Genomic DNA, 14,709 nt, shown 5'->3' with positions numbered 1-14,709 from the left:
GATGTTGCCCTTACCGTGTTTCAACTTACGCATCGATGGCTCCTCATTTGCAATACAATGAGTCGACATTTCAACTCACAGTCAATCTGGTTGCGCCAACTTCTTGAGGATTTGTACCAGATCCTATTTGGGATCTGTAAATAATAAAAACACTAAGTCTTTAGAGCTGACAATTTTAAGTTTAAATCTATATAAACTCTAGGTGAGGGGATCATTAATTTCACCCCCTCTTCTCCTCACTTCCAAAGTTCCCAAGATCTAGAGTTGTAATGGCAGTCAAAATAATAATGGTAGTGACATCAAACACGTTGCAGCCCTTACTGCACCCTCATCATCTGTCATATATCCGTTCAGATTTGAATCTGAAAACTAAAACAAATAAAATTACAAAAAAAAATGAATTTCAAAAATAAGAAAATAAAAATTAAAAAAACAAAGAGGTATAAATACCCGGATCTGGATCAATTATTGTACGGTCAGAAGTGTCTTGATTCAACGCCACTGGCTGTAAAAGAGCGGTCTGACTTTGGGTCCCACCTTTAGGAAAATAAGGGGTAAGAGCCTAAGAGGGGGAAAAAAGAGAAAAAAAACTTTCCCATTACATGTTGTCAATTAGTTATAATATAAGAAAGCACCATAGTTGTAAGTAATTTCTGAATGCTGCTCAACTTTTTTAAACTTGTCACTGTTTGATTTCAGGTGAGTGGGAGGCTATTTATACCGTTTGCGGGAAAGCTCAAGCCCTCATTCCTCTCATCTCCACAAGTTCAAAGATTACTTTATGGTGCTTGATGTAGGGCTCTTAATGTGTTTTAATTTGTATATTGATGTTCCACAAAGGTTTGAACCCATGATGAATAGGGAAACACAATGAGTCGAGTCGATTCGAGCTCAACTCAAACTCACTTGTCCAAACCGACTCAAACTCGATTAATTTATAAATGAGTCAAGCTCAATTGTACTCAACTTGTCTTCACTACATAATCAGTGTTGAAATATAATGGGTGAATAGTTAAACTATTTAACGAGTTAAAAAAATGAAGTAGGTGGGCTCTTGTTTTATGGAGCATGACTCAAGTTCGAGTCTTTGACGGAATTTTATGAAAAAAGTTGGGTTAAAATAATAATTTTTCAGTTTTAAGATCAACGGAAGAGTGAAGACTCCTCTCCCGAAAGTCCGAGTTTTAACGGGAACCACGGACACGCTCAGGCGCACGTACAGACGCACACACACTCTCTATCTCTCTCGCCACTCTCACTCCGCAACTCCGCCAAGACGTCGAAGATGAGCGGCAGAAGCGAAGGTGGGGGTGCGTCTTACAAGAAGAAACTCTTCTTCCGCTTCTTCATCGCTCTGATCGCCCTCTTGGGGCTCTTCAGCATCTACTATGGCTCCCTCCTCCCTCCGCGACCACTCAGCAGAGCCGAGTTCGATGCTGCTGAGCGCACCGACATAGTCGTCGGTAAATTCTCTCTGTCGGCCGGCGACGCGGATGACGGTTTATACGAACTCAAAAGCATCCCTGTATGTGACTTGGTTCGAGAATTCTCTTATATGGTTCTTAAGAAGTTGGTTTCCTTAGTTTCCGGGAAGAATTGCTCATGATTTGGTCGATTTTTGGGTTGTTTGGCTTTGATTTTAAGTTTGTATCTACAGAGGAGCTCTCTGACTCTTTGTTTTCTTTCTTCTTTAAGTTTTCGGGTTTTTGGACATCGATGGGCTTGTTTGCTTTCTCTTCTCTTTTTGAAGGTTTGTGATGCTAGGCTGTCGGAGTTGATCCCATGCTCGGATAGACATCTGATATATCAGATGAAATGGAAGTTCAATTTGAACTTGATGGAGCACTATGAGCGGCATTGCCCACCCGAAGAACGGCGATATAATTGTCTAATCCCTCCTCCCCGTGGTTACAAGGTCGGTAGTGATATGAAGATTCGTTCTGTAGTTCCTTTTATTTTTTGCCTTTGACAATTACTTCGTTGTAAGTGTTTTTTCCCCCCCTATTTTTTCACTTGATCTTATCGATTTTTTCCTCCCTCCCCCCTTCTTTTATGATTTTATCGCTATTTTAAGCATGAAAGACGCACAAGTGAAAATTTGGGTTCTTGGTAGCTGTTGAGTTTACAAGGAGTTCCTGTTTGATAATTAAAGGTACCCATCAAATGGCCTGCAAGCAGAGACGAAGTGTGGAAGGTGAACATACCTCACACTCACCTTGCCTCCGAGAAATCTGACCAGAACTGGATGGTGGTTAGAGGGGACAAGATAAATTTTCCTGGTGGAGGAACCCATTTTCATCATGGAGCGGATAAATACATTGCTGATTTGGCTAAGGTCTGCTCATACGTATGCACCTTCTGTTTGTTATTGTGGAGTTGGTTCATTTGTTTATTTTCGGTGCTTTTGGTTGCAATAGCTGTTCATTTGATCCTGAGAACCTGATCACTAAATGGGGTCTATGTTGGATTAGATGCTCAAGTTCCCTAATGATAACCTCAACAACGGGGGGCACATTCGGAACGTCATTGATGTCGGTTGTGGTGTGGCAAGTTTTGGGGCGTACCTTCTTCCTCTTGATATTATAGCAATGTCAATTGCACCTAACGATGGTCATGAGAATCAGATCCAGTTCGCCCTGGAAAGGGGAATTCCGGCTACAGTTGGTGTTTTGGGGACTATGAGGCTTCCTTATCCTAGCAGATCGTTTGAGTTGGCCCATTGTTCACGTTGTAGGATTGATTGGCTTCAGAGAGATGGCGTTTTGTTGCTGGAATTGGATAGGGTACTGAGGCCAGGAGGTTATTTTGCCTACTCTTCTCCGGAAGCCTATTCAAAAGATGAGGAGAACCTTAGGATATGGAATTCTATGAGTGATCTTTTGAGAAGAATGTGCTGGAGGGTTGCATCGAAGAGAAATCAAACTGTCATCTGGGTTAAGGCGACAAGTAATAGCTGTTACAATAGACGAGCTCCTGGAACTTTGCCCCCACTGTGTGGCTCAGATGTGGATCCAGATGCATCTTGGCACGTGCCAATGAAGGCTTGTATTACACCATATTCAAAGAGTAAGCATCTTCTTATTGTGGTTACAAATAAAAAGTGTATGAAATGTGGTTTTTTGTAGCTTAAACAATTGTTTTTCAGATTTTATCTTCTCTTTCCCTCCCTCCTGAAGAGCTTGTTTAAGACCTCTTGACATAGCTGAACTAAATTGCGTATATTATACTTAGCTTAGTGCATCATACAGTCCTTACTGCGACAAATATGATATCAAACAAGTAAATTTTGTACATAGATATACATGCTGTTGTCCGCTAGTAAAAGTTTACAGCCAACAAACTGATAGTATATTTTTGAAATTGCAAAAGCCTCTGGATATCTTTAATGTTCTTGTCATGGTATTTCTATTGTTCATATATTTTCTGCTTTCTGTAAATTTCTGTTCAATCTCCATATCTATAGGTATTGTTATGTACAAATTTGTGAGTGTATGACAAATACATGGTTGTTAAAAATTTTCCACATATTGATCTACTAATTTGGCTTTTTTGTTCCAATGAATCCATATAACTGAATAATTTTCAATGGTATATGAACATGAGAATTTTTCATCCAAAGGTAGATGATCCTTCTGTTTTTCCCTTTCATCTTTTGTAATATACACTTGGACTTTGGGAGTTAGAATTCACAGTATTGAATGTTCAACTATAATTAAGTTGAAAGAGTATGGGCAAATCTACTAGTTGATTTGATCTCAGACTTCCATTCAATGTAAGGTACAAACAACAAGTATCAAAATGCAACCATTGTCAGTGGACCTTTTCATATGCCCTTGCTTCCCTTTCGGTAAGTCGAAGAAAAAAATGGGGTGATAACAGAGTGATTTATAGTCATTTTGTCATCAAACCATATTGGGCATCCTTCTATAGATTATAGATTCCCTTCTGCTATGTTCCAGATCTTGGTATGTCCTTTGGAATTGGCTAGTGTTCTGAATCCGTGGCTCCAAAGGATTTTCTGGGGTAGTAAATTCTTTAGCCTATATTATGGATAATATTTTGAGGTATCTGACAAATTCAATATCATTTAGTGATCATGAGTTTTATAGTCAAGGATAAGAGAAGATTGCAGGCTACGTTCTCATGATACACTCAAGGCAGAACTGTTTGAATTTGTCATATTTGGGTGAACTGAGAAGAAGACAGATTATTGGACACCAAATATTGATATCGAGTGGCACATATATAAAATGCCATTATAACTCAGCTGTGAAGTAGGCATGGTTTGACCCAGTTATTGTCCAATGCATATTGTTAAATGGGCACTGGTTTTGGTAATAGTGAAACACATAGGATTAACTGTTATGGTGTAAGCCAGAAAATCTGATTGGGAAATGGAGTCAGGTATGATACATGAACGTTCATACTTCATACCACACATGGGTTTAACCAAGGTTCTGATTAACCACCCCTCTTTTCCTTTGATTGTGAGGATGCAAACAGAGTATGGTCCATGTTTAACCAAGGTTTATTTCTCTATCCTCTTAATATCCAGGTACAGTCTGACCTTTGGTAGGTCTAGGCAGTTGAAATACAATACCAGCATCTCAAAGTAGGCCAACTGGGACTTGTGTAGGTCAACCTAGTATTCACATTCAGATGCTGTTGATGTTACCTAAGTCTCCATCAATGGGGTTCCATTGAAGTTTCTTCAATGAAGAAAAATTGCTTTGTTTATTTTCTATTAAAGCTTTTTTAATTCAAAAGGTGTACTATTTGCTTAGAAAATTCTTTCGCTTCTTGCTAGGGTTTAGTACATGCTATTTTGTTTCTCTCTCTCTCAAACATGTTTGCTTCCTGTGGCAACAAAGAGATGCATCAGGAAAAGGGTAGTGGCTTGGTTCCATGGCCTCAAAGGCTTTCAACACCCCCACCTCGTTTACAAGAGCTACATATTAGTAGTGAAGCGTTTTTCGAAGACATGGTAAAATTTCTATCCTATTCTTCTTCTGCTAGACCTCCTATTAGAACTACTTTTTGTTCTTCTCCTATTTCTTCAATTTCTAAGTGGTCAAGAAGAACTACCCTATAAATGTAGGAAGTATGGCGTCGGAGGGTCATTCAGTACTGGCAGGAGATGAAACATGAAATAGAGACAAACACTTTAAGAAATATCATGGACATGAATGCAAAACTTGGTGGCTTTGCAGCTGCCCTTAAAGATAAAGATGTCTGGGTGATGAACGTGGTTCCTGTGAACCAGTCTGACACATTGAAGATCATTTATGACAGAGGACTTATTGGAACCATGCACGATTGGTAAGAACATGTCATTGACAACAGTGGTTTCCCTTGGTTTCACAATGAAGTGAGATTTTTTTGAGTTCCTCTGTGCAGAGTTGTGGCAGTTTGTTTGCTTTATGCATCCTAAATTGCATACTGCATAGCTCACATGCATATGTGGATGTGTATACTTGTTGAAATGAGAATTCGACACTATTGTGCTCTTCTTGGGAAGTTGAAATAGAACATGAACTTGAGCATAAAAGCATACAACTATTATTTGTACATTATAGTTTACTGCAAAACCCTACAATTTGGAGGCCATTGGATGTACTCTGGTGACCTAGAATTGGGGGCCAGTGCCTGGCTTATGACCATGGGAAAGCTGTCTTATGAATTCAGAATACATGCTTGGCCTTGAAATTGACATAAGGGCCAAAAAAACTCGAGCCTTGAGTTAATTGTATGACATAGTCCAGAAGTATTTTATAGCGTTTCTTTGATTTTTGCAGTTCAGGTGCCCATTGTTTGTTGATTAAAAGTATTTGTTTTGGTGACTCTAGTGCAAGTTTTGATCTTTCAGAGAATGCTATGTAGATAGTATCATAGTGAAAGTTTTCAAAGTTTTCCCTTTCACTGGGATCAATAAATTTCCAATGTTCATCATGATTCTTATTTATATGAAGATAGTATCATGTCTCTGAGTGGCATAGTATGACACTTCCATTATGGATGAACTATGAAGTCACAGATCGGTGCTTGCCTCTTCTAGGTTTTGTTCATAGCAATGTTTCAAGGGGTCCAAGGCAAGTCCAAACAAGTTTTGTTTAGTTGGCAAGTCCACAAATCACTTGTTATTAACGTTAGTCGCATGTGTTCCTGTATCATATCCTTTTCTGCATTGGCAACTCCTGGCTCCTTTCTCTGTTTTGCATTACACGTTGCCTCAATAGTAATTTATGAAACTGTTGCACTTTGACCTGCCCACCTACAACCTTTTACTGTGGTAGTGGTGGTTTACTATTGTCTGTTCTTTGGAAACTTGAAAAAAGTCCTATTTGGGTTAGCATTTGTAACGAGTTAGTAGGTGTGCCTTAAAAGTTCGTTTATGTCTGAATTGTTGAATAACCAGTTTTCCTTGATGTGTGACTATTTCTATGGACTTGGATCAACCTCACCACTTTATGTGCCAGCTGATACGAAGGTATCATGCGCATGTTTAAGTGCCAACTGGTAGGTACTTTCCATAATTCTTTAAATCTGATGTATTTCATCTTATCATTCAGGTGTGAATCATTTTCAACGTATCCTCGAACTTACGATCTCCTTCATGCTTGGGATGTATTCTCCGGCATTGAGAATCGGGGATGCAGTATCATGGATCTTCTTATTGAGATGGATAGGATTCTGCGGCCTTCTGGTTTTGTCATCATACGGGACAAAACATCTCTTCTAGATCAGATAAGGAAGTTCCTAACAGCCTTGCATTGGGATGGTTGGTCGGTAGTAGTTGAACCTGGTACAGATGCTATATCCCAAGAAGAAGAGAGGTTATTGATTGCTCGAAAGAAAATGTTGGAAGCACATTAATCTACTGTTGCATGGCTTTTAAAGTGGCTCATGGTATTCTGCTGTTTCCTTCTGTTGAATGGGGTGGAGAATGAGGCTGCCGTCGTTCTTCACTTTCTGGCACCAAGATTCGTGGTGAACCATAGCTCGGGTTTTCAGATTTTAGAGGTTATTTTGATATCTAAGAACCTTTTGAGTTGCCTGACTGATCAAGTAGAGCTCTGATTACAGACATTGCCTTTTTGAAGTTTTGTCTAACCTGAGGAGCCAAGAAGTACCTTACTCAGCCCGTTGTACTAACATGTCACATGCTTATGGAAGTGAAAAAATGCATTTTTAATTTATTCTGCACGTGTAAATCCATGTGTGGCTCTTGAACTGAGATGTTCTAGCTTTTCCCTTTTCCCTTTTTTTTTTTTCTCTATTCTGAATTTTACCCTTAACCTTTCACCTTGAGATCTCAAAAGCAGAAGAACGCATTTGTTGGAAACTGTAATAATATTTATGGTTGATAGTGGATATCCTGCTGTTGTTATGCACTGCTATGAAGCTACTTTTCTTTTTAACTGCATGTTTTGTTTGGACTTTGAATGAGATAGCTTGATCACTTGCTTGCATTTCATGCCACAAAAGTTATGCGTTTTTTTCCCCACAAAAGACGTTTAAAAAATTGTGAAAAAATTATCCTACCAAATGTGAGCCACTAGCTTCCAATTGTCAGGAGGTATTGGGTGTTTATATTTAGTACTTTAGCTAAAAAAGAAATACTGAGCTATGTATTATTGTATCTCTAACAGTTACATCTCTAACGCAATCCTATTCTTCCTCACCAAATCATTTGGATGGTCCAGAATCACTTTGCATATTAAGACAACCGAAGATGATAATAGTTCTGTCACTTGAACGTCAATCTTATCATATTGAAGACCTGCTTCCTTCCTTGTTTACCGAGCAGATCAGAATATCATCCACCGATGAATTTAGCTTCTTTTTAATTTTTTCATCAATGTGGTTTAATATTAGAGACGGAAATAAATCAGTTTATGAAAGGATAAAACTGAGTCGACCTTAATCAATCAGCATTGGCTCTTTTAAAATATTTTTTTTAAACATAGAAGTTAATTTCATTAAACAAGGAGCAAGATATCTGTCGTCAGTGTCGTAAAGTGTTGATTTCTGTATCCTTTTCATAACCTCAACAGCGACAGCGTGGTTTGGTTGGTATCGACTAATTTTAAATCATATTTTAAAACAAAAGTATCTTCAACATACAAATATAAGCCGATATTTGGAAGGAGTTTGACAACACTAATTTTAAATATGTGAAAACGAAAAAATTTTACTTAAAGAAATTACTTTAAAATGAAAAAGAATTATTTAATACATGTACATGTTTTCAAGAAGATTCGCACCTAAAAATTGAAGTACCAAATGGCACGATCGATTTTCTTTTTAGGGAATGCAATTTGGCTAATCATATTAATTGCATAGAACAAAGTCAGAGTGGGAGATTTTTCTTGGAAACCATGTTGCCGGAACTTCAGGATTCTTCAAAGACTTTCTTTCGGTCACGAGATCCAACAAAAACTGGATCTACATTATAATAAGCTTTTGCTTGGCGGTGAGAACTTGACTTAGTTGATTCAAAGGCAGTGCGGATTTAACTCCGAAGCTAGAAATTTTCGTTTCTTGGAAAATCTAGCAAAACGTTAAGGTTGCGTTATCTTGATCAAGATTGATCAAGATTCAACTATGCATAAAAAGGTGTGTTTTTCAGAGATCCTTAGTTTAAACAAACTAAACCAAACTGAGGATCTCAGTAGCATCTATTTTAAGTCCATGCTACAAGTTAAAAACCATAGATTTAAAGTTGAATGGGAGGTGGCCTGATTTTAAATCCATACATCTAAGATCCTAAGATCAGTGGATTTTTGATCCACAATGAAACAAACACAATCTAAAAGTGGTTTCAAGAAATATGATAAAAAAAAACATAAACATAAAATTGGTCTACCATGAAGATGGATTATTCAAGAACCATGATGACTCGGGAAAGCCAAAAGTTTTTGTTTTATTGAGAAAAAATTGCCATTAACCTATTCATGATGAATGCCAAGATCCAGGTGAAGCTCAAAGCAGTGGAAACTTGCACAAATAGTTAGTGCATTTGCTCTGTTCTGCCTCTTTTCTCTGTATTTAGCGGCAATTTTGAATCCAATGTTATTTCTTTCCGCTAATTGCAGTAAGGGGTGATGTCCTGCAGCAGACAGCATTATAACGAAGGAACCTTTTTTAACGGGAATCAAAATTTTGAGATAATGTGTTTATAAAGTAATCATCTTGGCCATTGATTTTTTTAAGATGGATGGTCGAGAGAAAGTAAAAGAGAATAAGCTTTTAATTAATGTTAGATGACTAAAACAGCCTATCTCCTTTTTCTCCAGTACATCTTAGAAAACTTGATTATGAAGATTATTCCTTACAGGTCTTACACCTAAATGTTTGTATATATATATATATATATATATATATATAAAGAGAGAGATAAACATGTATGTGCTAGACATTAGATGCTAAATAGATAATGAACAATTTTAGTTCTGGACCTTTTTCAGATCAACAGTTGAAAAAAAAAAATAGTGATAGACATTTTCATCATCTAATATTACTTTTTTATTCTCTCAACTACTGTTTTAAAAAAAAATTTAGGGCTGAGAGTATTCCTTATTTGTCTAGCATCTACCATTTTCTTTATATATATCTTTTTATATATCTGTATGAGTATTTCTTAGTATTTCAAGCTGTTTTTTTCCTTTTAATTTAGTCATTTAAATAATACAAAATATAAGAATCAAAACTATCCTAAATGTTTGTTGTTTAAGTTTTTTTTTTCAACTGAGAAAGTTAAAAGGATTACTTTCTACAAATTTGAAAAATTTAACTTATACATTCGATTCGCGTGATTCTTTTTCAGTCTTATACACGTTATATTTTGTATCATTTATATAATTGAATTTTAAAAAAACGACACTCTTCCTTGACAGCCAGAAGGCAATCAAGAAAGAAAGAACGGAGACTAAAACAAAATGAATTGAGATGCATGATAGCTTCTTAAAAGAAGGTAATCATAAACGCAATCTAAAGATAAATGGTAACACTGAAAAAGGAACGTTCGGCCCTGGTTAACAAATCACAAATGGTAGTTTTCCTATGAAATTATGATAAAAGATATGCTGGAAAGCAAAATTTTCCTTTGTTTTTACAGTTTCGTTTTTGTTATACGTACGTGCTTTTGAGTACGTTGAAATTATCGTAAGCTGTTCGCATGCCTGTAAAATTCCGATAACGAAATCTGTGATCATGGTGGGAGGCATATCCCAAGAGAATCTACAGACTACAGGGGCGGCGTGATTGCGGAGCCCTGCTTCGGACGCAAAATAGCAGCTCCCGAAGAGAGAGAGAGAGAGAGAGAGAGAGGGAGGGGGAGTGGGTTGATTATAATATTGCAGGGGAGTCATATGTGTTGGTGAGTGCTCCCTACGGTTCCTCATCCGTTGATCTTCTTCTCCCTCTCCTTTAATTGTCTCCACCAACGGGTCCATCATTTGTCTATCCGTCTCTCTTCTTGGTGGTCTGATCTTGATCTGATCTCCAATCCCTACGATCCATCGGTGGTGGTTTATTGTACAAGGATTAACAAACTTTCTGCCTTCCTTCCTCTATTACTGCCGAGATCGAATCTTTAGTAGCGAGTGAGGGCCACAGACAATCGGACCCTCTTTCAAGATGGGTGGGATTGACGATGGCAGTGAGTTTCTCTCTCTGGGATTTCAAGTTGAAGTTTTCGTTTCTAATATATATGATTGCAAAGAAGATAATTCCGTTTTATGAAACTGCGAAGCGAGTCCTGCACTGTTGGTTTGTCTGTAAAAGATTAGGGATATATTCATTTTCGAATTTTGAAATTTGCGTCATTTCTACCAAATGAGACACCTTATGTTTTATGTTGTCATATACTATGTAAATTGAAATTGGTGTTATCTGAGATGAGCTTGCTTGTGTTCCAGTTTCATTCTTAGGTGATAAATCTGCGAAGGTTTTTGTTGCGGGTCACCGGGGTTTAGTGGGCTCGGCCATTGTCAGGAAACTGCTTGAGTTGGGATTTCAGAATCTAGTGCTTAGGACACACAAGGAGTTGGATTTGACCAGGCAATCGGATGTTGAGAATTTTTTCTTCGAGGAGAAGCCCAAGTACGTGATCTTGTCGGCTGCAAAAGTAGGAGGAATCCATGCAAATAATACTTATCCTGCTGATTTCATAGGCATCAATCTGCAGATACAGACCAATGTGATTGATGCAGCTTATAAGAACGGAGTGAAGAAACTTCTTTTCTTGGGGTCTTCATGTATTTACCCCAAGTTTGCTCCACAACCTATTACAGAAGATGCTTTGCTCACCGGTCCACTTGAGCCGACCAATGAATGGTATGCAATCGCAAAGATCTCTGGCATAAAGATGTGCCAAGCATATCGTTTACAATACAATTGGGATGCAATCTCTGGTATGCCCACCAACTTGTATGGTCCGAATGATAACTTCCACCCTGAAAATTCACATGTTTTGCCTGCCTTGATGCGCCGGTTCCATGAAGCCAAGGTTAATGGTGCAAAGGAAGTTGTTGTCTGGGGAACTGGTTCACCACTTCGCGAGTTCCTTCATGTTGATGATTTGGCTGATGCTGTGGTATTTCTCATGGAGAAGTACAGTGGGTTGAGTCACATGAATGTGGGAAGTGGAAAGGAAGTGTCTATCAAAGAACTTGCGGAACTTGTGAAGGAGGTTGTTGGATTTGAAGGAGAACTTGTGTGGGACACGACAAAGCCGGATGGGACCCCAAGAAAACTCATGGATAGTTCAAAATTGGCTGATCTAGGATGGGTTCCAAAAATCTCTTTGAAGGATGGCCTCTCTGATACATACAAGTGGTATGTGCAAAATCTCCAAGCATAAGGCCTCCTGTTATATGGGCTAAAACCTGGTTGTGAGATCTAAGGCTTGAATAATGCATCCAATTTAGGAGTAGTTATTGTTGGATGGTGGTTACTTTGTTTGTCTGTGTAACAAACGTTATGTTTATTTGTCATCATATGTATGTTAAGGAGTCTTGAGTGCATTTGTTTCTATGAGCATAGAGAGGTAATGATTTTTCTTCTGATTGTCTCTCTTATGCCATAGTAAGGATGATTTGCAGTACAGAAAGGCTATATCATTTAACTGTTATTCTTGTTCTGAACGTTATAAGAACTATAAATGTGTGGTTCTAACTTCTAAGAACCCATATATCTTAAAGGTGAACAGAGTGGGTGTTGTAGCATCAAGGCTTGTATTTTACTGTATTCCTTCTTGTGAATGATCTGGTTTTCTCTGATGACTCTAACTTGCACATGGTCATGGCTCAATATGCGTCATCTTTAGCAGGTTAATAGACAACTAAGTTTTAGCTTCAATAGTTTTAGAATGATTGAGTTCATTTTCCTACACAAATGCTTTACGTTCTAGTTACTCAATGATTCACTCTTGTTTAATCATTTGGCTCTCTGAAAAAACTGCAGTAGTAGGTCAGGGCATTTATCTGGTTATTATCTACATAAACTGCATTTGCATTCAAGACATCTTGAGACATGGGAGTGATGGTTCATCCTGGAAATGATAATATATAACTATGATAGAATGTGTTCAAAAGATTGTCATGAATGGAGAGTTAGACTGCCCTTTGCTTTTCCGAATGACTTTTAACTTTGGAATGATTAAATAGCTTTGAATGTTGTTTTCCATTGTCTCTTATGATACTCGATCGGCTGTATTGTTCAACCATATTGATGTGCATTTTCCATTTAAGGATTAACTCGGCTGCTTTCGCATCTGGCAGTCAAAGTTGGGAATCTTAGGAGAGCAGTTAAATGAGGACCTGAAACAAGGGGCCATAGGGCTTCCCTTCCTTCCTCCTTATCATCAGTAGTATTTGCAACATGAAGGATGTCAGAAGCTGAATGGTGTGCTTTTCTTGTGAACAGAACAGATTGTAGGACACATCCAAATGATCTTTCTCAAGATCACTCTAACATGTTGACACGTTGAGGGTGGTTATATTTTAAAAGAATCCCATGTGATCGGGTACTTCAATTCACCTCCGTGCAGTGGTGGATCCAAGTATGGGTCCCAATCTTCATCTGCGGGGTTTGGGACATGCTATGCGCCCCTAGACCTGGATTAGTGCCCTATGGGACCTAGCCCATCCAATAAAATTGTGCCCAACTCTCCCACCGAAAACTTGTTTGTGCCACAAAATTTTGAGGGACAGCTTGAAATTTAGAGAGAGCTGCCGAAAAACTCTCACCCTTTCATTTTTTTTTTTGTTTCTTCCCTCCTTCAAATGAAAACTCTATTGAATAACTAGCCCTGAGTTTGCATCGATAATCTAGGATTCATTTTTCTAAGGATTTTTATTTGTGTTTGAATAAAGGGATAATCTGATCCATATTCTTTCAATGTCAGCGTTTTGTTTTTCAAGGATCCTATATTTTTCTAGAATCATCATAATTGGTTGCTGTTTTTAGGTTTTTTAATCTGTTTTTTTTTCAACAAAATGTCATGCTTGTATTGCTTCATCTCCTTAAATCTTTTGACAGTTTTCAGGGACTGCAAATTGAATTTGATGCAGTTTGGGGATTTTTTGCTTTTTGTAAGGCTTCTAACGACCAAAAAGTAACCCTTAGGTTGACAACTTTGCAATGACTGTGCTGAAGGGCTTCACTTCATGAATGATAAATGATCGGTATTTACTTTGAACTTTCTTTGCACTTATTTTTGACAATTGGTAGTGTTCTCTGGTCTCATTTATAACTTTTAATTTATTTCTATTTGTCATGTTTAATAGTGCTTATGTTCATTTGATTTCTTCATAGTTCTGTGATATTTATGTCAATGTGGTATTTTTCATGTTTCTAAAAATGCTTATGTTCGAACTAATGTTTAATAGTGATTAATGTCAATTATGTGCGATTAAGGAAATTTAGTTCATTTGGTCGTTCTCATTAAAATCTTGAATCTTGGGAAACATTGAGCTTAAGTTAACTTTAATGTTTGGCAAGCATTAACAAATACATATTGTCATAAAAGTATTTTGTTGATTATATGCTGCAACAAGAAATAAACTGCTATAAAAAATATTTGATTAATGGTATACTTTCGCAGAAAATATATTGGCGATTCGATATCGATACTGGAAAAATAATGTTGGTTGTACCGCACATAGTGTTGATTATACTGTGAAAATATACTGCCGGATAATATTGTTCTCCATGATTATGATTATTGATTATTTATTGTTCGATGAGATATTTTCGTGATTATAGACTGTTAAGAAAATAATATTTCTGATTATGTTGTCACTCGTAAAAAACATTAGGCAAGTATAGATTATTAGTGAATATATACTTGTGATTCTTTAGCTTTTTAATGGATTGTTTTAATGGTTAGTGTAATTAATAAGATTTCATTTAATTTCATTTTACTACATAGTATACTCGGCACCCTCTAGCTTAAATTTCCGGCTTCGCTGTTTCCATAAACTTTAATAATGGAATGCACAAAAAGACATCCCTTATCCTCTTGCGCTTCTTCACATGACATGGTATAGAATATAAATAGTGGCAATTGGCAAGATATATGTCAGGCCTTGCTTGAAAGGGCTCTATTCATCACGGATTGCTTGTTATTATTGAATCTGACTGTAGATTTATCATTTAGTTTCTGCAATTTTGGCAGAATCAAGTTCTGTGTACAATCCTGAAGTT

At 37.3% G+C, this 14,709-nt stretch overlaps 2 protein-coding genes across 4 annotated transcripts; both read left to right on the top strand.

Moving 5' to 3' along the window:
- Nucleotides 1-1,183: 1,183 nt before the first annotated feature.
- On the top strand, nt 1,184-7,373 carry LOC116250132 (probable methyltransferase PMT9). 3 transcript variants are annotated; one of them, XM_050076850.1, is made up of 8 exons: nt 1,184-1,525; nt 1,751-1,915; nt 2,153-2,335; nt 2,472-3,066; nt 4,872-4,984; nt 5,099-5,319; nt 6,477-6,487; nt 6,570-6,709. In XM_050076850.1, exons 1-7 carry the CDS (start codon nt 1,286-1,288, stop codon nt 6,478-6,480), a joined length of 1,521 nt encoding a protein of 506 aa, XP_049932807.1. In that variant the 5' UTR covers nt 1,184-1,285; the 3' UTR covers nt 6,481-6,487; nt 6,570-6,709. The 3 variants fall into 3 exon arrangements, with proteins under 3 accessions (XP_049932807.1, XP_031479426.1, XP_031479427.1); XM_031623566.2 differs by lacking the exon at nt 6,477-6,487 and having other exon boundaries at nt 6,570-7,373; XM_031623567.2 differs by lacking the exon at nt 6,477-6,487 and having other exon boundaries at nt 1,361-1,525; nt 1,765-1,915; nt 6,570-7,373.
- A 2,838-nt stretch (nt 7,374-10,211) lies between these two features.
- Nucleotides 10,212-12,137, top strand: LOC116250647 (putative GDP-L-fucose synthase 2). The gene is made up of 2 exons (XM_031624441.2): nt 10,212-10,660; nt 10,920-12,137. The coding sequence occupies exons 1-2, from the start codon at nt 10,639-10,641 to the stop codon at nt 11,861-11,863; spliced, it is 966 nt and encodes a 321-aa protein (XP_031480301.1). The 5' UTR covers nt 10,212-10,638; the 3' UTR covers nt 11,864-12,137.
- The last annotated feature ends 2,572 nt before the right edge of the window (nt 12,138-14,709 follow it).

This window comes from Nymphaea colorata, chromosome 3 (assembly GCF_008831285.2).
Source record: "Nymphaea colorata isolate Beijing-Zhang1983 chromosome 3, ASM883128v2, whole genome shotgun sequence".
Lineage (NCBI taxonomy): Eukaryota > Viridiplantae > Streptophyta > Magnoliopsida > Nymphaeales > Nymphaeaceae > Nymphaea > Nymphaea colorata.
Note: the sequence above shows the minus strand (reverse complement) of the source record. Positions and strands in the feature narration are given on the sequence as shown.

Bases quoted from the DNA above. Each gene is read 5' to 3' on its own strand.
- LOC116250132 (XM_031623566.2), top strand. From the start codon at position 1,286: ATGAGCGGCAGAAGCGAAGGTGGGGGTGCGTCTTACAAGAAGAAACTC. The intron at 4,985-5,098 runs GTAAAATTTCTA...CTATAAATGTAG, and splicing joins AAGCGTTTTTCGAAGACATG to GAAGTATGGCGTCGGAGGGT. The intron at 5,320-6,569 runs GTAAGAACATGT...CTTATCATTCAG, and splicing joins ATTGGAACCATGCACGATTG to GTGTGAATCATTTTCAACGT.
- LOC116250647 (XM_031624441.2), top strand. From the start codon at position 10,639: ATGGGTGGGATTGACGATGGCA. The intron at 10,661-10,919 runs GTGAGTTTCTCT...CTTGTGTTCCAG, and splicing joins GGGTGGGATTGACGATGGCA to TTTCATTCTTAGGTGATAAA.